General features: G+C 38.0%; 1 protein-coding gene across 1 annotated transcript in view; it reads left to right on the forward strand.

The window, feature by feature from the left end:
• Cngb3 (cyclic nucleotide gated channel subunit beta 3) overlaps positions 1–25,038 on the forward strand; it is a 169,599-nt gene that overhangs the window by 137,482 nt on the left and 7,079 nt on the right. The window contains exons 14-15 of the mRNA XM_060386160.1: positions 9,900–9,983; positions 15,191–15,309. Coding sequence (XP_060242143.1) covers positions 9,900–9,983; positions 15,191–15,309 — 203 coding nt within the window. The remainder of the gene's footprint in view (positions 1–9,899; positions 9,984–15,190; positions 15,310–25,038) is intronic.

Below are 25,038 nucleotides of genomic sequence, written 5' to 3' on the forward strand. Positions count from 1 at the left end.
GAGAGAAATAGACAGACAGAAAGACAGAAAGAGACAGAGACACACACATAGAGACAGAGAGATACACACATACACATACCTGGAAAGAAGTTAGCTTGAGGTCTATTTATCATATGAAGCATTGAGTAGGCAGCACAAAAAGATAACTTTTCCTATCACAGCAGGCCTGGAATATTCCAACATAGCTGAAGTATGCGCATGCACACACACAAAAGAAAAGAAAAGAAAATGTTAAAACATCCTTTATGAACATTGTAGAGGTCCTTAAAGGAGAAATTAATATATCCATTAAAATAATAAAGGAAAACACAAACTATAAGAAAATAGATAAAACTGTTCAAGACCCAAAAATGGAAATAGAAGCAATGAAAAAAACACAAACTGAGGAAATTCTGGAAATGAAAAATTTAGGAACTTGAACAGGAATTACAGAGGCAAGCTTCACCAACAAAATACACAGCACTGAAGAAAGAATTTCATCCATTTAAGATATTATAGAGGAAACAGATACATTGGTCAAAGAAAATATTAAACCTAAAACACTCCTGGCTGAAACACTGGGAAACTTGAAAAGACCATAAATAAGAAGTATAAGTGTAGAGGAAGGAGAAGAATCCCAGCCCATAGGCCCAGAAAATGTTTTCAACAAAATCGTAGAAGAAAATATTCCTAACCCAAAGAAAGAGATCCTAATGAAGGAAAAGCATACAGAACACCAAATAAATTGGACCAAAAAACAAAGTCCTCCCACCACATAATAATCAAAACACTAAACATACAGAGCAAAGAAAGCATATTAAAACTTCAAGAGAAAAAGGCTAAGTAAAGTACAAGGGCAAACTCATTAGAATTATTCCCAGCATCTCAATGGAGACTCTAAAAGCTAAAAAGACCTGGACAGATGGATTACACCAAATTGAAGAGCATAAAAGAAATAAATAATTTTCTCAATAGGACCACTTGCCAAAGTTAAATAAAGACCAGATAAACAATGTAAGTAGACATATAACCCCCAGTGAAATAAAAGCAGTCTCCTAATAAAAAATAAAAATAAAAATAAAAAGCCTAGGCCCAGGTGGTCTTGGTGAAAAATTCCACCAGAATTTCAAAGAAGAGTTAATAGCAATACTCCTTAAATAATTCCACAAAAATAGAAACATAAAATACATTGCCCAATTCCTTTTATGGGTATTGGTTACCCTGACACTTAAACCAGATAAAGACTCAACGAAAGAAAGAAAGAAAGAAAGAAAGAAAGAAAGAAAGAAAGAAAGAAAGAAAGAAAGAAAAACAGTCCAAATTCCCTTTTGAACACTAATGCAAAAATACTCAATAAAATATTCACAAACTATATCCAAGAAAAATAAAAAATTTCATCACCATAACCAAGTAGGCTTTATCCCATAGATGCAGACAGGGGTCAATGTACAAATTTCAGTAAGTGTAATCTACCATATGAACAAAAAAAGAAAAAGAAAACACATGATCAAGGCCTTTGACAAATTCCAACAATGCTCCATGATAAAAATCCTGGAGAAGTTAGAGGTATGAGCCACATACCTAACATAATGAAGGCAATATACAACAAGCCTATAGCCAACATCAAATTAAATGGAGAGAAAAATCGAAACAGTTCCACCACAATCAGAGAGAAGGCAGGGTGATCCAACTCTCTCCATATCTACTCAATACAGTACTTGAAGTTTTATCTAGAGCAATAAGACAACTGAAGAAGGCGAAGGAGATAAAAATTGGAAAGGACAAACTCAAAGTATCATTATTCACAGATTATATGATAGTATACACAAGTGACCCTAAAAGTTCTACCAGGGAAATCCTACAACTAATAAAGACTTTTAGCAAAGTGGTAAGGTACAGTATTAACTTTAAAAAAATTCAGTAGCTGTTGGTGTTCTGTTCAGGAAGTTGTCTCCTGTGCCAATGAGTTCATGGTTCTTCCCCCCTTTTTTTCTAACAGGTTTAGTGTGTCTGGTTTTATATTGAGGTCTTTGATCCACTTGGACTTTAGTTTTGTGCAGGATGATAAGTATGGATCTATTTGTATTTTTCTACATGTAGACATCCAGTTAGACCAGCACCATTTGTTGAAGATGCTATCTTTTTTTTCCATTGTATGGATTTAGCATCTTTGTCAAAAATCAGGTATTCATATGTCTGTAGGGTTATTTCTGGGTCTTCTATTCAATTACATTGATCCACTACTCTGTTTCTATTCCAGTACCATGAAATTTTTATGACTGTTGTTCTATAGTACAGTACAGTACAGTACAGATCAGGGATGGAGATATCTCCAGATGATCTTTTATTTTGTTTATTGTTTTAGCGATTCTGGGTTTCTTGTTATTCCACATGAAGTTGAGAATTTTTCTTTCAAAGTCTGTAAAGAATTATGCTGGTAACTTGATGGGAATTGCATTGAATATGTAAATTACTTCCTGAACAGAAAAACCACAGTACAGGCTCTAACATCAACAATCAAAAAATGGGACCTCATGAAACTGAAAAGCTTCTGTAAAACAAAGGACACTGTTGTCAGAACAAAATGACAGCCTACGGACTGGGTAAGGATCTTCACCAACCCTAGATCTGACAGAGGGCTAATATCCAGAATATATAAAGAACTCAAGAAGTTAAAAAGCAACAAATCAAGTATTCCAATTAAAAATTGGAGTTCAGAGGTAAGCAGAGAATTCTCAATAGAGGAATTATCAAATGGGAGAAAAATACTTAAAGAAATGATCAGCATCTTTAGTTATCAGGGAAATGCAAATCAAAACAACCCTGTGATTTCATCTTACACCTATCAGAATGGCCAAGATCAAAAACTCAAGTGACAACACATGCTGGAGAGGATGTGGAGAAAGGGGAACCTTCCTCCATTGCTGCTGGGAATGTAAATTTGTACAACCATTTTGGAAATCAATCTAGTTCTTTCTCAGAAAATTAGAAATAGTGCTACCTCAAGATCCAGTTTTACCACTCCTAGGCACAATCCAAAATATGCTCAAATATACAACAAGGATATTTGCTTAGTCATGTTCATAGCAGCTTTTTTTTTTTTTTTTTTTTTTTTTTGGTAATAGCCATAATCTAGAAACAACCCAAATATCCTTCAACTGAGGGATGGATACAGAAATTGTGGTACATTTACACAAAGGAATACTACTCAGCTTTTAAAAATAAGGAAATCATGAAATTTGCAGGCAAATGGTAGGAACTAGAAAACATCATCCTTAGTGAGGTATCCCAGAAGCGGAAAGACACAAATGGTATATACTCATTTATAATTGGATATTAGACATATAATATAGAATAATCATACTAAAATATATACACCCAAAGAAGCTAAGCAAGAAGGAGGATCCTGGGTAAGAGGATCAATCCTCACTCAGAATGGCAAACAGTATGGACATTGGAAGAGGGAGAAAACAGGTAACAGGACAGAAGTCTACCACAGAGGGCTGTTGAAAGACTCTACCCAGCAAGGTATCAAAGCAGATGCTGAGACTCATAGTCAAACTTTGGGCAGAGTGCAGGAAATCTTATGAAAGAAGGGGGAGATAGAAAGACCTAGAGCAGACAGGAACTTCACAAGGAGAGCAACAGAACCAAAAAATTTGGGCACAGTGGTCTTCTCTGAGACTGATACTCCTATCAAGAACTGTGCATGGAGATAACCTAAAACCCCTGAACAGATGTAGCCCGTGGAAGCTCAGTATTCAAGTGGGTTTCCTAGTAAAGAGAACAGGGGCTGTCTTTGACATGAACTCAGTGGCTGGCTCTCTGATCACCTCCCCCTGAGGGGTGGGCAGCTTTACCAGGCCACAGAGGAAAACAATGTAGCCAGTCCTGATAAGACCTGATAGGCTAGGGTCAGATGGAAGGGGATGAGAACCTCTAATCAGTGGATTGGGAGAGGGGCATGAGAGGATAAGAGAGAGGGAGGGAGGGCATGAGTGCAAGGAAATGAGGGAGGGGGCTACAGCTGTGATACTAATTGAATAAACTGTAATAAATAAATAAAAATTCAGTAGTCCTTCTATACATAAATTACAAACAGACTGAAAAAGAAATCAGGAAACAACATCTTTCACAATAGCCTCAAGTAATATAAAAAATCTTGGGGTAACTCTAACCAAGCAAGTGAAACACTTGTATAAAGTCCTGCTTCTGATGTCTATCGCATTTGACAGGGAACAGGACAGGAGCCGACCACAGAAGGCCTCTGAAAGACTCTACTGATTGAGGTATCAAAGCAGAGGCTGAGACTCATAGCCAAACTTTGGGCAGAGTACAGGGAATCTTAGGAAAGAAGACGGAGATACTAAGACCTGAAGGGGACAGAAACTCCAAAAGGAGACCAACAGAGACATAAAAACTGAGCCCTGGGGCCCCTGAAGAGAATGATTCCCCAACCAAAGACAATGCATGAAGAGGACCTAAAACCCCAGTTCAGATGTAGCCCATAGACTTGCTCTCCAAGTGGGGTCCCTAGTAAGGGGTGCAGGGACTTTCTCTGCTATGAACCCAATGGCAGGCTCTCTTATCACCACCACCCCCAGGGGGGTGCAGCCTTGCCAGGCCACAGAGGAAGACAATGCAACCAGTCCTGATGAGATCTCATAGGCTAGGGTCAAATAGAAGGGGAGGAGGACCTCCCCTATCAGTGGACTAGGGGAGAGGCATCAGAAGAGAAGAGGGAGAAAGGGTGGGTTTGGGAGGAGATGGGGGAGGGGGCCACATCTGGGATACAAATTGAATAAATTGTAATAAATGATAATAATAAATAAATAAAATTTCAAGTCATTGAAGAAAACAATTGAAGAAGATATCAGAAGATGGAAAAATTTCCATTCTCATGGATCGATAGAATTAGCACAGTAAAAAATGCCCATCCTATCAAAAGCAATCTACAAATTCAATATAATCCCCATCAAAATTTCAATACAATTCTTTACAGACAATTGAAAGGACAATTATCTACTTCGTATGTAAAAACAAAAATCCAAGAATAGGAAAAAACAAATCTTAACAATAAAAAACTGCTGGAAATACCACCATCCCCGACTTCAAGTTTTACTGCAGAATTATAGTAATAAAAAACAAATGTAAATGTTGTTTTTATTACCTCAGATGTGGGATGAGAAACATACCTCTGCAAATATTCAGCTTGGGCTGAGCCCAGAGCATTTCTTTCTCTGTTCTAGCTATCCCTAGGCCTAAGCCTAGAAGCTTCTAGCTTCTGTACAATCTAGTCTTCTGCAAAGCTGGACCTTGAAGGCTTTAACTTCCAGCCTCTGTCGGCTAACCTAAACCTAGAATGTTCCAGCCTCCCAGATTTACTACTGAATAAGCTCATCCTTCTTAGTTCTTCCTGGACTCTGGCTGGTTGGGTCAACTCAACTGTTCTGGTTCAAAATTCCTATCCAAGCTGACTAATTCAAACTGGCTTCTCTCAGCTTCTGACTGAATTACTGTGCTTGAAAAAACCTGACTCTGAATTCCCCAAACTGAACTTCACTGACTGCATGAACTGAACAGAACTCAACTGCATTCACCTGAACTGTACCCAACTCAACCCTCTCTTCTCCTGCACTGCTGTTATTGTAACCTCTCTTTCCTATCTGTTCTCATGAGAGTTGGGCATATCCTATCTCTGACTCATTCTGACATATCTTTTTCTGAGTCATCACTTTATCTGCTCCTCAATTATATGTCATCATTTGGGATTAAAGGTGTGTGTAAAAGGTGTGACTGTATTCCAGCCAGAGTGATTAAAGGTGTGTACTAAGGGTATATGTGTATATATATATTTCGAGCAGATCACAGACCTAGGACTTTGGATGTAATTCCTTGACAGTGTAGCCATGTTGATGGATTAAAATTTCTCTATGACCACATGTATTGGCATAAAAAAGCAGACACATGATTAATGGAATAGAGTTGAAGACCCAGACATAAATTTATACCCACTGGACACCTGAATTTTTTCTTAAGAAGCCAGAAAATACATACTGGGGGGAAAGGGCAGCATCTTCAACAAACGGTGCTTGTCAACCTGAATGTGTGCACTAGAAGAAGCAAATAGAGCCATATTGATCACCCGCCACAAAATCCAAGTCAAAGCGGATCAAAGACCCCAACGTAGATCCAGATACACCGAACCTCACAGAAGAGATAGTGAGGAATAAAGATGAACACATTGACACAGGAAATAACTTTCTGAACAGAACTCTGGTAGCACAGGCACAGAGAACAATAATTAATAAATTGGGCCTCATGAAACTTGAAAGATTCTTTAAGGCAAAGGATACCATTAATCAGAAAGATATCAGACTAAAAATTGGAGGGAAATTTACCTACTACACATCTGATAGAGGACTAATATATAAAACATATAAAGAACTCAAAAAACTAGACATCAAAAAACAAAATAATCAAATTAAAATGGGGAAGAGTTGTAAACAGAATTCTCAACAGAGGAATCTCAAAGGGCTTAGAAACACTTGAAAAACTGTTCAATGTCCTTAGCTATCAGGGAAATACAAGTAAAAACTACTTGAAGATTCAGGCTTTTAGCTAACAAAATGGTGAAGATCAATAACACAAGTCACAGCTCATGCTGACAAGGTTGTGGAGTAAGGGGAACATACATTCATTGCTGGTGGGAGTGCTAACTTGTACAACCGATATGGTAATCAACATGGTGATTCCTCAGAAAATTGGCACTCAATTTATCTCAAGATCCAGGTATACTACTCTTGGGCATATACCCAAAGGACACTCCATCTTACCTGACAAGGACACTTGCTCAGTCATAAAGTCATTGTGACATAAAGTCATTGTGACTTTATTCATAATAACCAGACATTTAAAATGACCTAGATATCTTTCAAAAGAAGAATGAATAAAGAAAAAGTAGATTTACACAGTGTAGCATTATGTAGCTGCTTTAAAAAATTACTTCATGAAATTTCCAGACAAATGGATGGAACTAGAAAAAAAAAACATCCTGAGTGAGGTAAAACAGACACAGAAAGATAGATATCATAGGTGTTCACTTACAAGTGAACATTATAAACCATTAAATAAATGATACTTAAGCTACAATCCGTAGCTGCAGAGAGGATAGGGAAATAGGAGGAGTCTCGGAGGCCTTATGATCTCCCTGGGAAGAGGAACTAGAATAGACCTTATATGTGGACTGGGGAGGGGTGGAGATGGGATCAGGAGAGATCAATGGCAGAGAGATGGAATGGAGAGATGGAGTGCAGGGTCATTGGGGGTCACTGTGGAATTCTAGTACAGTGGAGACTCGCTAGAACCTATGATTGTGTTCCTAATGAGGACTCCTGGAAATAAGGGAGACAGTGTCTCACCAGCCTCCTCAGGCAAGTAGAGAGACTTGGTTCTGTTCAACTGGGTTGTTGGCCAAAGGGGGCCATAAAAATCCCCAAACAACCCAGGTGATGTTAAGACAAAGGATTGCTCTCCATAAACGGACATCAGGGCCCCATTGCCAAAGACAACATCCATATCCCTCACTGAACATGGAGAAGTTGATTTAGAGCCTACATGGAACCTTCATCCCTAGGTTCTAGTATCTTTGGTGTGGGAAGATACTCTGCAGGCTACTGAAAGAGAAACATGGACACCAGCTCAGCAACAAAATCTTTACCCTACAACCTGTCCTGCCTACAAAATACACTAGAGCAATGTTGACACAGAAATTGTGGGAATTGGCAACCAATGTCTGATTATGTCTGATTTGACTTAAGGTCCACTCCACGAGAAAGAGCCTATATCCGACAAAGCTTGGGTAACCAAAAAACTAAAGACTAGATACCCAGAGACCTACGAAAGAAAGAAAGAAAGAAAGAAAGAAAGAAAGAAAGGAAGGAAGGAAGGAAGGAAGGAAGGAAGGAAGGAAGGAAGGAAGGAAGGAAGGAAGGAAGGCAGAAAGAAAGACAGAAAGACAGAAAGAGAGAGAGAGGAAGGAAGGAAGGAAGGAAGGAAGGAAGGAAGGAAGGAAGGAAGGGAGAAAGAGAGAGAAAGAAAGAAAGAGAGAGAAAAAAGGGAAAGAAGGAAAGAAAGAGAGAGAGAAATAACAGAGAAATGAAGAAAGAAGAAAGAAATGAAGAAAGAACAAATAAATGAAGAAAGTAAAGAATCAATAAAATGATTCTTAATGATATTCTGTTATACTCATAGATCAGTATCTTTCTTATCCAGTCATCACAGAAAGGCTTCCTCCAGCAGCAAAGGGGATCAGATGCAAAGACCCACGGCTAGACAGCACCTAGAGCAATGGCATAAAGTGGAGGTCTGAATCAAATTCCTCAGGGAATCCTGTGGAATTGGTGGAAAGTTTGTAAGAGCCAGGGGAGCTAAAGGACACCAGGAGAACAAGGCCCTCGGAATCAACTAAGCAAGGGACATTTGAGCTCACAGAAACTGAAGCAGCAACCACAGGGCCTACAGCTATTAGCTCAGTACTTGTATTGGACTCCTGACTGAGAACAAGTGGGTCTCTGACTTTTGTGCATGCTCTTAGGACTTTTCTTCTCCTGTTGGGTTGCAGTGTCCAACTTTAATATGATAGTTTTTCCTTTTCCTTTCCCTTATTGTATTTTATTTTGTCATGTTTGGCGTTCTCTCTTAAAACCTGTTCTTTTCTAATAAGAGAAAGAAAGGAGCAGATAAAGGAGGGAGAGGAGGTGGGAAAGAACTGTGGGGGATAGAGGGAGGGGGACGTATAATAATACATTGTATGAAAAAAGATTCTTTTTTAATTTAATTTTATTTTATTAATTACACTTTATTCCCAAATAAGATTTCCCCCCATAAGCCCCTTCCTCCTCCCCTCCCAATCCCACCCTTCCTCCCCCTTCTTCACGCATGCCCCTCCCCGAGTCCACTGATAGAGGAGGTCCTCCTCTCCTTCCTCTGACCCTAGTCTATCAGATTACATCAGGATTGGCTGCATTGTCATCTTCTGTGGCCTGGTAAGACTGCTCTCCCCTCAGGAGGAGGTGATCAAAGAGCAAGCCAATCAGATTGTGTCGGAGGCAGTCCCTCTTCCTATTACTATGTAACCCATTTAGACACTAAACGCTCAATCCCCATCCCGAAAGGCAAAGAGGATGGACATCAGAAGAAGAAGAAAGCAGGAAACAACCTAGGAACGTGCCACAGAGGGCCTCTGAAAGACTCTGCCCTGCAGAAAAAAGATTCTTAAAATCTATCTTCAATTTAAAAAATAGTCCCAATTCGTAGAGGCTAGAGAGCTTAGTTGGGTTAGGCATGTAGGTTGTTTTTATAGTCATCCAATAGGCAAGAAGTCACCAAAAGGTAGCTATGTGAAGCACATAATCCCACCCACCTCTTTAAGTATTTTCCTACCTTTAAGAAGATTATACTTATGTTGGAAATGAAAGACATATATAAGTTTAAAGTATGAAATAATATAAAAATTACTAAATAATGTTTTACAAAAGAAAGCTGTTTATCAAATACTGTAAATTATGTTAAACCAAACAGGCCATGGGCATAATCATTAATAACTTTCATTAGTAAAACACCATGTAAATTTTTATGAGTACTTGTTTTATAACCATTTTATAGTTTAGCAGATTAGAGCATGAATGAATAACAACAGGTAGTAAAGACATGATTTACTGTAACTACTTCTTTATCAAGTTATAAGCTCATGATATGGCTATCTTCCTTCCTAGGTCAAGGCAAGTCCATATCTGTTGTAAGATAGCATTTGTAGATGATGACAGCTGTCTGTTAACTATTTATTTTTATTGCTTTTAAAATAATTTACAATGTTTGCCTTTAGCTATGTCTGTAAAATTATTGTTCTCCTTATCTAGGGCTGTGACACACAAATGATTTACGACCTGCTGCTAAGACTGAAATCCACTATTTATTTACCTGGTGACTTTGTCTGCAAAAGGGTAAGTGCATACTATTTTCAAATGCACAGTTAATGATGCACTGGACCAATCAGGACACAGGTCATGATGTATTTAAATAAAATCTGTCCAGAGTGACTACCGTATTATAAAACACACTATGACACATACTTAATTCTACAAAACAACAATCTATGTTTGGTGTTCAAAATGGAAAAAGATAATATAGGTTCAATTGCGTAGGGTACAGAATAGATATGTAGGTGGCCCAAAAAGTTCTTTGTGTAAATGCAAATTACCAATAAGAATACACCATCAAATTTAAATATTTTAAGTGAAGGATAAAATGTAGAATTGATAGGTCTTGCTTTTTCTATGTCATCAACATGCTATCTGTTACTTCTCTTTGTCTAGTTAGTTAATAGATAATCAATGACAAATTTTTAAATCTTCATTGTGAATTTAATGACTACAAAAGTATTACTTTTACTATTTTTTTAAAAAAGAAAACATATAAACCGCAAACAAGGAAATTTTACCATGAAGAAATAAGAACTATTCATATATTGTGCCTGTCTTTCTATACAGATTAATGGGTCTCATGATGTAGCCCTGGCTGGCCTGGAACCCAGGCTACCCTGAAACTCATAGAGATTTGCTTCTCAGGTGTTGAGATTAAGGTGTGTGTCACCACACCAGACTCTCAAACATGATTAAGAATATGTCTATAAGCCCAGCTTTCAGGAGGATCACAAAGTCAAGGTCAGCAGGAGCTACATAAGGAAGTAGTTCTAGGGCACCTAATTTACACAGTAAATTCTTGAAAGAGAGAGATAGAATGATATCTTGAATATTATATCTAAAGAAATTAAGTCAACGATGAAGCTAATAATAAAAATTTAAAAATAGAACATAAAATTATGTGTACATGTGATGTTAAAGTAGATGTAAAATGACTATGAGAACAAAGGACACCAACAGGCAAGGTAGAAAAAGATGGAAGGTAGAGGGTTGTGGTAGGGTATACTCAATATGCAATATATGCTTCTGTGGATGTTTTACAAAACAAATAAAAAATAAAGGAAGATGTACAATGCAAAGCAATGGAAACGACCTGAGGCCTTGGGGAGGTCACAAGTGAGTGCAGAGGAGAAGCACTTGCTTCAGTCCAGATGTGGAATAAAAGGCAGGTTATAAGCTGACCTAAGGCAAGGGCAGCAGCCAGGAGACTTCAGTGTTACCTGCATATGGCAAAAAACCTAGCTTGAGCCAAGACAGAGAGGAAGAAATTGCACCTGCAGCAGAATGTAGAGAAAGCAATAAGCAGTTTTGAGTGCTGTGGAACAGGTACTATAATGGGTACCGAGCAGAAAACAAAGGTCCTGTCCTCCAGGAGTTTACAGTCTAGTGCTGAAGTGTCAGCATCAAATGCACTTAGAAGTCTGGGTTCCACACCTAGACCTTCAGCTACTACTGATGAAGCCAACATGTTAGCATTTAAAGAGAACCCTTTTCTGAAATACATCCGTGAGAAAGGTAGACCTGATGAAAGGTAAAGAAAACAGAACTTAAATAAATGCACAACTGTAAAATGTGATGTTATTTAGGTAGAAACAGAAGTTGTTAGAGGCAAACAGGGTCCTAAAGGAACTTACTTATTTGGATGTTGGGAGAGAAAAGTTGTCAGTTTGTCAATTATGACCTTTGTAAAAATCTAAAGATAAATAGTCCTTTAGTTGAAAAAAAGAAAAAGAAAAAAAGAAATCGATAAGTTAATATTTTTTGTGAGAAGTTTCAGCAATGATCCAAGAGGCAAGGCAGAGCCTGTCACATTCAAGGAATGGAGGCAAATGAGTGACCAAAATAGTGGGAAAAGACAAAATCAAATGAGGGGTGAAATACTTCAAATGCATCAGATGAAGACACCAGCTCATCGGTGGACTCAATGAGTTGAAAAAAGATGAAATGGAAAGTGAATGTTTTGCAACTGGAATATAATGAAAACTGGCTTTAAAAGCTCAAGGCACGGTGTGAGAGAGAAGGCTGTCGCTGAAGACACGAGTGTGAAAGACATCTGTGAGGATTAATGAACATGGGCAGCTGATAAGGAGCTATGAATGATAAAAGAGGATTCCGGCACACTGTAAACCAACCATGTACGTTCCACACAAACTCATCCCCATAAAACAAGGCTGACTGAAAGTGAAATGAAACCATATTCATTAACATGGAGAAAGGAAAAACAAAAGAAACTGTGCAAGAGTTCCTGAGGGGGCAGTGGTGCACTGGAATGGTACAGATTTAACGCACTAAAATGCATTCCAGTTGTGACTGAAGTCGTTGGTTATTGAAAAAACACACAGAAACTTAGCACTTGTACCTCAAAGCAGTGCAAAATTGCTTAAGGAAGTGTGAGGTGCAGGGATGTGGCTTTCTCCTTTCCAATGTAATCATCATACTGATTTATCCGATAATAAAGAGATAAAGAGTAACATAGAGATGAGGAAAAGAATGACATAGGTAGAGGAAGAGGAGGTAGAAGGCAGAATTCAAGTTATTGCTCTTTGATTTTGCTTCAGTTTTTAGGTTTGCTTTTATTTCTAAGTGAATATTTCACAGTGCTAGATATTGACAGAGAAGGAAAGCTGTTACTTGACCAAACTTTAGATAGCTGAATTAAATTTAATATCTATTTACTATTTCCCCAGAGACTTGCAGAGAAGGTGAAAGAAAGGCAAGTCATGTTCAATTAGAGGTTACCTAAATAACTGAAGCAACGGCAGAGTTTGGGTATGATATTCTAAATTGCTTTGGGGAAGCTTGTGGTCCTTTCAGACTGCGTGCGAGTTTTCTCAGATGCCGTGCTGCCGTACAGAAAACACCCACGTGGCTTCTCAAGGCTTGGATTTCTGGGACTTAATTTCCAAAGATTTGCATGCAATGTTTTTGCAGTGGGGTTTGGGAGTCTCCCCTCCAAAGGAGCTCTTCATGATGCTAAGGGTCCAGGAACCACACCGAGTACCATCTCTCTTCTCTGATGAAGCGCCCTGGGTGTCATGGTGCCCCCCCACTAGCCTCAGAAAGAGCTGACACAAGAATCCTACTATTTTTGACATACACACTCACTCAGAGTTACCTTGCACTACCTGAAGTACTTACCTTTTAACACTTTTTTCCAAATTTGCACATGAAACAGTCATAAGTTAGGTTCAATCTTGCTCTGTACTTGCTGTCAGCCTCTATTCTCTTGAAGTGATGTCTACCTCGTCTAACTGCTAATTAAGCTAGCAGAAAAGGCTTAAATTGACCCCAAAATATGCAAGAGGTAATGGAAGTTTGGGGTCGTTGATTATGCCTGATCTCCTTGGGAAATTATCAAAATGATCATTAAGAAATAATTAGAAGTGCTGAACTGTATTTAAGTAGCCATCATGCACATCTACTTACAGCCAGTTGTAACAGCATTCCATTTCCTTGAAATTACTTCATGCAAAAATAAAAAGTTAAAAATAGGAATATTACCCTGGCCTAATGATCACTTTCTAGAGTGAAAAGAACACTAATTTTCAAATGACTTACTTTATTTTTAACTTATTCATGTTATTTCATTTGTTACTAAAATATCAGTCTTGATACTGTATTCATTTAGATGCAGTGCATCTGCATGTCAGGTGATGACGGTGTTGTCATTGTAATGCTGTCACTTGCCAGCCTTGTATTTCTGCCTTGAGACACTTACCTTACTTAGCTTCTATCTCCAACTTTAAAAAAAAAAAGGAAATAAAAGACATCTTTCTCTGGGATTTTTGCAAGAATTAAGTGAAGTACTATGTACAAAATACTTTTTGTATAAAAAGTCCTACACTCTGTGGGAACATATACGAGATTTAAAATAAGGAGATATGTATCTGCTATCTTGAAAACTTTTTAAGATTTATTTTTATTTATGTATATATGTGTGTTTCACTGTGAATATACACTACATGCTTACGGATGCTCCAGGAGACCAAAAGAAGACATTAGAGCCCCTGGAGCTGAGTTAGAGGGAGGTGTAAGCCACCTGGTGTGGGTGCTAGGAATGAACTACTGAGCCATTTCTCCAGACCCATATTTTCATCAATTTCCCAAGTACTGCACAAAAGCAAAATATTATTGGCATTGATATCATAAAAAAATAGCTATAGTAAAACCCATATACATTGCAATTTCTGCTTCAACCTATAATTCATATAAGTATATGTTTAGTATAAGAATTTCAGTTTCTCAGATATGAATTAGGAGGTGAAATCTCATAATTGTATATTCCAACCTGATGGATAATTGTAAACCATTTGCTGTTCAGGAAAATAACCCTAGGTATCAAAAGAACTTCCAGAGACAGTCAAATACTATTTCCTCCATTCATAAATGAATGTCATTTTATTTTATCATAATCAGATCTGAATATCCATAAAGCCTCATGTGTACAAAATAGTGTCACTAGTCAGTAACTATGCAAACATCCAAAGAGGTAAATTGTTAGTTGTTGCTCTAGCCTTGAGACTCCTCAAATACAATCAAGAACTTAATGAAAGCAACTGCACTCTATCCATAATGGTGGAGAACTCCCCCTTTTCAGTGGTCTAGGGGAAGGGGATTGGGGGAGAAAGAGGGAGTGTGGGAGTTGGGGGAGTCGAGGGATGGGGTTTCAATTGTGATTATAATGAAAAAAATGTGAAGAAAAGTGAAAAAAAAAGAAAGAAAGAAAGAAACAACTGCGTTGACATGGTCTTTCAATGTGGAATAAGAGCTTCAGGGTGTCCTTTCTCCTGAATCATACCTCAGTGACATAAGCAGAAGGTAAGTTTGACTCTGAATGGTTGACACACACACTCTCTTGCTACACAAAGTATCTTCTTTAGATGAGAGCAGTGGAGACCGAAATCGGAAGACTCAGCCATCCATGTGATCAGTTACTTTCTCCACCCATGCCCACTTCTGAGCTAAGACACTGACCAGTGTGCCTCCTCATGTGACATGTGATGGCTTACAGGGCTCACGTGATGGAAAGTACTGTCTTCCCAGTCATTTTGGTCCATGAGACATGTCTATCCAACACCTCGAACAACCCAGGCCTTAAAATAAATTACTTTTACAGTGATATTCCCTACTTTCTTGATTTGTATTTGCTCTTCTAGAAGAGGTTAGATTTCTTCAGTCGGGTATATATATATATATATTACAATTTCCTTTTCTCATATGGCATTTAGGGAGAAATTGGAAAAGAAATGTACATCATCAAGCATGGAGAAGTCCAAGTTCTTGGAGGCCCTGATGGTGCTCAAGTTCTGGTTACCCTAAAAGCTGGGGCAGTGTTCGGAGAAATCAGGTAACTGAAGACACCTTGTAAATATCTAAACCTATTCATTGTCAAGAAAGGACAACCTTAGGTTATAAAATATGTAAATTTCTACTCAAGTTTTTTGAATGTCTGATGCTCTGCTGAGTACGCTGGTATTAAGGATGATCACATTTCTTTCACTTTTTATCCCTTCCCTCAAAAGAAGAGAAAAGAAGAGAGCAGGTTGACATGTTCTTTAGTACTAGAAACTAGGGCAGTGCCTGTTGAATTAGCATGCACATCTGTAAATGAATAGAGAGAAGAAAAAGAAGGAGTTACTTAATTATTACAAGACTTTTGTTAGCCTAAAAAAGGGATTTTGAATAGGTTAGTAATATGATCATGAATGGGGGACCAAGCTGCCTCAGTCTAAACCCTAGTTTATTCACTTGTTATCATTGTTCCTTATTTGACCCTACTCTTCTTCAGTTCCGTCATCTTAATAATTAGAATTACAATAGTGTATATCATAGAGGTTGGTAAATTAGGTTAATTTGTTTTAAATATCTTGTGGCTCTCTTCTAATTTTTATTCAATAAGTATCAACTATTGTTATGATTATTTCCTACAGGCCAAGTGAATGTAAGAATAGAAAGAATAGAATAGAACAGGGCAATCTCCAAAAGCAAGAATATAAACAGCAAATTTGGACACAATGTGAGCTAACACTTTCATACATTATTGCATTTAAATTTATTCTTTGTTCTTCCAAAACTTTATTTACTATGTGCCTAGCACATGCTAGATTTGAAATATCACTCAGGACTCTAGGAATGCACTCTAAAAAAATAGACAATTTATTGCCCTTCATTAAGCTTATAGTTGAGCAGGAAGAAAACTGAGAATAGTTACACAATTAACAGTATGTATGTGATATGTTATGAATGTACAAGATTGTAAGACACTGATAAGCGATGCTACTGTAGATTCAGTAGTTGAAGATGAACACTCACTATAAAATAGTTGCACTGAGCTTTAAGGCAGTAAACAAATATGGAGTCTTTTAGAAATAAGCAAAAACCTAAACATAGAACAAACTCTTCTGGTCTAGGAGCAGGTAAATCATGACAGCTAGTAAACAGTGAAGAAGGAAGGGAGTGTTAGGAAGATGAGGCCAAAGACTGAACAAGGACCAGGTTGGTCAATGCCTTTTAGAGCATGGTAATAAAGTTCTACTTTACTCTCCCATCTGAGTACTAACCAGGTTGACCATGCCTAGTTTCCAGTACTAGACAAGTTCAGACAGATTCCAAGCAGTATGCATATACGCGTATTTAATTATTCTTGATAGCGATGGATATCAGTCAAGGCTTTAAGGCAAAGAATTGCAGAATCTGTATGACTTTAAAACACTACTCCAATAGATTTGTGGAAAAGACACAAGTGAGGGGTGAGAATGCAACAGAAGAAACCAATTACACATAAGCTACAGTGAAGCCAGCATAAGATGAATGGTGCCTTGAACTACAAAGCTGATATTTAAAGGCAAAGAAGCACACACTGACAAGTGTTTTCATTATTTTACATTGAAAAATTATTTCAAATTACCAAATATCTTTTAACTGTTTTCAAATTTTATTATTTTATGGGCAGTATTTTACCTGTATGTATGTCTGTGTGATGGTGTTGATCCCTGGCACTGGAGTTATAAACAGTTATGAGCTGCCATGTGGAAATTGAACACAGGTCCTCTGAAAGAGCAGTCAGTGCTCTTAGCCTCTGAGCCATCTCTCCAGCCCCAATTACCAAGTATCTGAACCAGAATAAAAGCCGCCATGAGTGACAAAAGCAACACACCAACCCAAGTCGTCACAGTTGTGTCCAGTGATGAGGCCACAGAAGACATTTGATTAATCTGACTTCAGAGCAGTTAAGAAGTTGCCTGAGTTTCAGAGATACGGACACTTTCAGGTGACCTCATCTTAACTAAAGGGTTTCCTCAGTGTTGAAGCATACCAGTTTTCTGTTGATAATACTGCTTTGCTTTTAAATCTCTTCCTCTTTCTTAGCAACTAGATGGGGGCCTCGTTGACCTGCACTTGAGCAGCGGTAGAAAAACTTCTGCAGTCCTAGTCTGTTTCCTGTTACTTCCTTACAGGAAGTGCTTTCAAAACTTATCTAATATTTCTGTGATTTAATAATCACTCATTATCGAGGCTATAGAATAGACAACAAATATAATCTGAAACATTACAAAAATTAATTAGCTGACCTTCCCAAAGGCTGTATGCTGTTAAAAGTAAAGCTTATAAATACTAGTACATTAATTGCTGGTGGTGTCATCACAGGAGGAAATACCCTAAGAATAGACTTCAGCCGTTGCTGACGTAGCACTAAAGTAACCCTGTGTCCCTGACGGCAGAACTTAAGTAAGTCACCTCTCCCGTTTGACCTGAAACAGTAAGGCAGTCGTTCTCTAGGCCTGCAATAGTCTCCCTAATTCAAACAAGGAACAGATCTTTGCCTTACTTCACTTCTTGGCTGTGGCTGGGGGAAAAAAAAAGATGTGTCTGCCTTTCCCAGATGTTCATGGACTTCACATTTGTCCTCCCAGCCTAGACTCCAATCATTTCTTCCAGACAGAGGCATATCTGCCAAATATCCAGACACTGGAAAGATCTTGTAATTGTGTTTACTACTCAGAAATGCTGTGACCTTTGTTAAAATGAATTAAATCTAGCATTGCCGCATAGCTTTTTACAGACTTCTTTTTTCTTAGGAAAACATAAGAAAGGGGTGAAGAACTTTCAAAGGCCTTATACATTAATGCAAAAGTACACAGCTAAAATATAGATTTACAGCCTGTCATAAAGAAAACCCAGACCACAGTCCCAATTAACATGCAAAAAGTACTAACACTTTATTCTAAGAGAGAGAGTAAGGTCTGCCTGTTCTGACTCCATTCTTATCCTCACAACTGTGGGTACTCATACTTCGTACCCCTCATACTTCAAGAACTGATTTCAAATGCCATCTTTCCACCATCCCAAAACAGATAGTAGCTCCTTGTTCTTTGCTTCTATGGTATTTCATGCATTATATTGTAACACTTACTACTAATTTATAGATAGTTTGCTTATAGATGTTTTTCAAGAGACTATACTGTTAAAATGTAAGAACTAAACTATTCATCTGTACATTACCAGCATCTACATGTAAACCATACAGTAATAATAGTTTTTATTTATAGCCTGCCTATATTAAAAATAATTTCAGCTCCAATCAAGTGATTAAATGTTCAACTATGAGATTACTCACAGGAGAATATGTAATACAAGTGCCACAAAGGGGCCAGTATGTCTTTCAGATCTGGCAAGTAGTTGAGGCTAGTCTGTGTGTTAACTAATCCTTCACTATAACAGTAGCAGGGGTAATTACCTTATAACAACAAAAGGTTTGCTTGTGCTCATGGTTTGGGAGATCTGTTCCATGGTCAATTAGCCCATGTTGAGACAGCATAGCATGTTAGGACCATCTGGCAAAGGAATGCTGTTTACTTCATGGCCAAGGTTAAAAAAAAAGAAAAGAAAAGAAAGCAGGAGTGAAGGAAGAAAAACAAGAGTTAGAATCCCGCCATCTCCGTCAAAGACATAGCCCTAATAATCTGAAGAGATACTGCTGCCTCCTAAAACTTCTACAGCCACCCCATAATGATCCCCTGGAAGCCAAGTCTTTCTTGTGTGGATTTCTGAGGAACATTTAGGATCAAAACTACCAAGGGCTGAAGACAGAATGTTCACTGCTCTTCAGCAGAGTATGGCAACATTCACGTGTGTAAATGTTAGTCCTGCAGTCCCTACTGGGAAGTAGAAAAAGCATTAGTCATCTGGCAGTTATAATAGGGAAAGGGTGGCCTCCCTAAGGGATGGCCATGTGCTAATCTTCAAAATCTGTGTGTCCTTATTTGTAAAAAGGGTATTTGAGGGTATCCTAGAGACAAGAAGCTTGTTTTTCCCAGATTTTCTGGAGCTGTAGACAGACGAAGCTGACATGGACATTGGAGAGCAAGCGTTCTGAAAGAGCAGCAAATACTCTTGACCATTGAGCCATCTCTATAGTCCCAAGTCAGACCTAGACTTGTTATTAAAACAGCCTGACTTTTTCCCTAATATCTATTAGCATATATGTGTGATACAGTGACAGTGATATAATTAGCATCACTGTAGTTTCATGCAGGAAGAGACCCTTTGACTTGAACTTAGTTCTCATCTTGGAATTTAACTGTTATGATTAAATATCATGTGTGTGTTCTCACACGCGCATGTGTGTGTGCCCCTGCATGAGTGCGTGTGCACGAAATGACACAGACACGAGTATGTAAGTGCATGCACCTGTGTGTGCTCAAACAGAACCAAGAATGGGACATTAAGTATCTTCCTTGGTCACTTTCCACCTGACTGCCTTGACACAGGGTCTTTAACTGACCCAGAGGGACTAGGCTAGTTGGCTTTCAGGTTCTACAATTCTCTGCACTTCAGACCTGGGTTACAGTCACTCCCAGCCTTGCCTGGTTTTTGATTTGTTTGGTTTTTAATGTGGATGCTGGGGATTTGAACTCAAGTTCTTATATTTTCAGAATAAGCCATCTTCTCAGGCCAATTCACTTTATGGATCCTAACCATGACAAAAATCCACTGAGCCAAATGAATGCTATCATTAAGTGAAAAAATATAGTGACTTTGTTTTGAAAAGAAAAGTACTTTTAAAATTAAAAGCTTTGTACAAATAAACTCTTATTCACTGTGATTCCAAAGAAACAGTCTAATGTACTCTCATTTGAAAGCGATTTCTTTCCAAAGCATGCTTGTGAAGTGTTTCTTTGACACTCGGGGAGAGATTAACACGCAGGTCTTGAGGTAATGAGTGCATGTTATTCTACTTCTCTGCACTCCCCCTTAGATCTTTACCCACATTCTTCATTGTTCACCCATTTGTCTGTGGCCAATTTGACTCTGAAACCAAGGCCTGGTAGAAGAATAACTGAACCAGATAGCTGACAGCTGTGAAATATAAACTCTCCAACTTTGTTAAAAAAAATCAAGTGTACAGAAGTTCTTCAAATATTAAAAAAGAAAATCTAGGCTATGATGTGCTTGCCACTTAGCACGTCCTTGTGAATATCAAAGTATCTGTAAAGAGCAAGACGCCCAGGCAGAGGTGAGACCCCGGAGCTTCCTCTGATGTTTGCTCGCTCACCAGCAAAAGTTTTGTGAGAATTTATTCTTGGTCGAGTTGGAAAGTTCTCAGGGAACAAAGTGTTTCCTGACAAGACTGACAAAGTCCCAAGAAAAGTCCACAGAGGTGATCTGAGCTCCTTTCCCCAAATGTAGCCCAGCTGGAAATTTGCTTAATGAGAACAAATATTTGAAGTTTTAACCTCTCAACAATGGAGATGATGCTTTCTCACAGATGACATTTAGAATTAGTTTTATTTCTATTGTAGGAAATAATTCTACATGAGGAAATACATTTAAAACTAGAAACATCTTTATTTTAGAATCTATTTCCTGTAGTTATCAAAGCATTAATGTCTCTGAGTTATGTAAAAGAGCTGACTAAATTTACACCATGCCAAGACTTGTGGGTAAGTCTTGTCTGAAAGTGCTCTTTTTCCTCCACCAAATGCAGCCACAGTGATACATAACTACCTTACAGGAATGTAGAGTATTGATGGGATTAGCACACAAAAACAGCTTACAGAGCGCCGTGGCTCACCATAAGCATTGGCTAACATTAACTAGGAACACTGCTGTCATCAGGTTCTGTTAGCTAGTCCAACTGTCTTCATATGCACTCACTCTTCTATCTAGCTGCAAATAGCTTGAGGGCAGTGTTAATCATCTTTGTAACGTTGCAACCAGCTCATTATGGTGTGTGTCATGTCTACATATTCTTTTTTTTTCATATTCTTAATTTATATATTTTTCCTTTCAACTTACACAAAGAGTTCTGTATCCTTTCCTGAAGAATTGCATAGAAAAGAATAATTATTTATATCTGATCTCAAACACATACCACAACCTACTTGTTGAAGCTCAAAAGTGCGTTGGGTGTGTAGTTCAGAGGTAGAGCACTTGACTATCATACTCAGGTTCCTGGAGTCAATCAATGGAACTGCACTAATAAACAGATAAGCCCATCAAAGGAAGGTAATGCTTGAGGATTCTTAGGTTTCAAAATATTCTAAATGGTTTCATGGACAATTGCAGAGCAACATGAAGGGATCTGGGTTTCTGCAGCCCACCACACTGATTGACTGCTCCACCTAGCACAGCACTCTGACTGAACTGTGTTTGAAAACAATATACAGCTAGCACTGATGGTCCACCCTATTCTCTCCCTTGCAGCTACTTGGAGAATATGGCTCCCCCGCTGCCTCTTAGAGTGGCCTTTTTATTAAGTCCTTCAGGAGAAAGCTCTACCTATCTTAAAAATAATATTTTAATAGTATGAACAGCTAAATGCAAAACTTTAAATACCCTGTAGCAAAGTTTAACTTTTGTATAAATTTCACCTGTTCCCATTGTTTTCCTTGCGTTGCCACATTCAGCACCTGCTCTTTTGTTCTCTGTTGTCCCCTGTGAGAGTGCTTCTAAATATAGGAACTCTGCTAGAGAGAACTCTCTAGTTGCACACTGCACAAATTCTGGGGTCCCCAACCACATTGTACGTTGGATATTCAGCACACAATTTATAAGTTTATGTGCGGTGGCACTGATGCAAAGCTTAAAATAAAGCTTGACCAGGGACTATCTGCATATTATAGATCTTCAAGAAAAAATACTTGTGCACACACACATATGCACAATATATATGCCAAAGCTTCTTGAACTTTTTCCATTCATGACCTTTTTAGTCATGTGACTTCTTTATGTGACCAAATGTATGTAGGTATACAAAATATATATACAAGTCAAATGTTTACTGGTAATCATAAAAAATTATTTGTTTATTGAGAGGGTCTCACTATGTAGCCCTGGCAGTCATAGAATTCTCTTTGTTGACGACGTTGGTCTCACTATGTAGCCCTGGCAGTCATAGAATTCTCTTTGTTGACGACGTTGGCCTCAAACTCAGTATATCCACTTGCTTTTTCCTACTGAGTGTTAAGATTACAGGCATGCTCTATCATTTTCACAGTCAAGAATTTTAAAGAAATACAAACAAAAATATTGTTGGGATGCAAGTGAATATATTTATAATTAGTACATTATTTCATCATCTTTTGGGTTATCTGCAATTATACTTTTCTATAAAAATGCCTTGAGAAATACAAAATTAAGTAAAACTACATTTAAATAATGAGGTATAAAAAATAAATAAATAAATAATGAGGTATGTTTCTATGTTTATGACTTTGGTCTAAGTATTAAATTTCCCTGGGTCTTGTTTTCCTCATGTTAATATAATAAAATATCACCTGCGGTAAAGCAAATAATTTTTGGTCATACAGATTGTTGTGGTACAAGAATTGTCAGACAAACCACTTGAACACCAGTCTCAGTGATGTGTGGATAGATTATTGAATGAACTACCCCAAGACTGACCAAGTCAGAGACACAGTGATCTCAAGAGCCAAACTGTGATGCCAGTCTGTTTCAAAGGCAAGTTTTTATATGAAAAACTGTAACCAGGTAACCAGGTGTAGGAAGTGAAGGGGGAGCAGCATTACATCACTGTGACTAGCTAAACAGTCGATTTTGGTCTGAGAACATTATATATAGGTAGATAGACAAAGGATTTTAAACTTTTTGGCTAGGATATAGGCTTGGGGACATTCCAGTTCCCCACCTTCCTTGGAGAAAGTAACAGGAAAATGTTGCTGTCTTAACTCTAACAGAACATGCATTTATCATGTATTGTTTTATTCTAAGCAGCAACTTTGAACTATTAAATTGTATTCTGGTCTCAGGCAGGCAAAGCCTGAGAACCTGAACTCTATTTAACCTTATATTCAAAATGGAGACATGCAGGTAAAATGGCTTCTGATATACTAAAGGCGACAGCAGGTATTAGCAGAGGAGCTATAGTTACTATAAGAACTAAAGTAGGTCTCAACAGAGGGGCTATAGAGGTTTAGCAGGTTACAACACATATAGTGTTTGCAATTTATTAATGTAAAGGAAAATTTCATACTTGTGTGGTAGGCATTCTTGTCCTTTTTTATTTCTACATAGCATTAGATCCTAGCTGAATATTTGATACCATCACACAGAAAACATCTACACTGTTTTCAGAGTTGATGGATATTGTAATTTTATATTCATCAATGCATGAGAGTGCAGATTTATAGCAATACATAACACAAAATGACAGAACTGTGTTTATGAATATTTCAGGAATTCTTAAAAAGTCTGTCCTAATCCTATCCTAAAATTTATTTAACAGCTTTTCTGCAATGAAAGCAGTAACTTTTAAATCAACATTCCCATTCAATTCAAAGACAGCACTAATTTGATTCTTAGATACTGAGTAGAAAACTATTTGGGTCTTTGTCTTCTATTTTTAAATCCTTATGTCTTGATAGGTGTATAAAACTTCATGTGAACTGTTAAAACATGCCAATTCATAATATTCCATTGTTTTAAATCTTTCCGACATGTTTCTGGCAAGGGCTTGTCAGTGTTGCCTGGCATGACCAGTGAAGTCATGTGAGTTACATTGTGTGTTTGATTTTGAATTAATTGGTGTTGTGTGATCAGAAAACTCCTGTTGCCAAAATTCCTCAACCACTCAATTCAGTCATGCAAGGGAACACAGGGCCACAGCCCACAGCTTGCGATGCAAGGACCGGATGTGGACATATTCACATATGATGTAATGATGAATTCTAGTCTGCTTTTCATAATTGTAAAATAACCAAATCTGGACAACTTCCAAGGGACAGAAATTCATCTGGCTCTCATGTCTCTGAAGTTCTTCCCAAGCAGCGACATCTGCCGAGAACTTCTTGAGTCTTAGGTGGCCAATGTGTGACACGGTGACAGAGCAAGCATATTAGAGCTTTTTAGAAAGCATCTTTTTTCTTCTTTCCTTTTTTGAGACAAGCTCTCACTACATCACGCTGGCTAACCTTGAACTCACTGTGTAGAACAGGCTTCTTTGGAACTCACAGTGCTCTATCTGCCTCAGTTTCTCTAGGGCTAGGGTTAAAGGGTGTGGCACCATCCCCTGCTGGAAGTTCTGCATTTTAACAAGGTCCTGCCTTTTTGAGCTAATTAGCTCACAAAGCCTCCACTTTCAAATATTATTGATGGATATAATACATGAATGTCAGGAAATGTTTTCACACAACAGGTGTGTGTGTGTGTGTGTCCAATTTGGTAGCTAACTTCTACATGGACAGGTTCTCTGGATCCACACATTCTCCCTGCTATGTTCATAGAACTACTTCAGTTCCAGACCCAGTTCTGAGTGTCTACTCACATATCACAAACTAGAGTTAAGAATTCATTAAAAAGTCTTGCCTAGTTGAGGCTTTTTCACAACTAAATATCACAAGACCCCCAAAAGCTGTTCCTTTAAGGATAATTAGTTTCCTGTGGCAGATAAAAAGAGGTCTCTGTTTTCAGCAAAAATGATTAGTATTGTGTGCATAAAGGGGTCTGTGAAATGGTGATTTGGTTCCTAATCCTGCAGTCTCTTCACATAATGATATCCAGCTCTTCTTCTCCCACCCACTGTCTGTGAGTGGGGCTAAATAGTTTCATGAATGAA

Source organism: Meriones unguiculatus, chromosome 6, assembly GCF_030254825.1.
Source record: "Meriones unguiculatus strain TT.TT164.6M chromosome 6, Bangor_MerUng_6.1, whole genome shotgun sequence".
NCBI lineage: Eukaryota > Metazoa > Chordata > Mammalia > Rodentia > Muridae > Meriones > Meriones unguiculatus.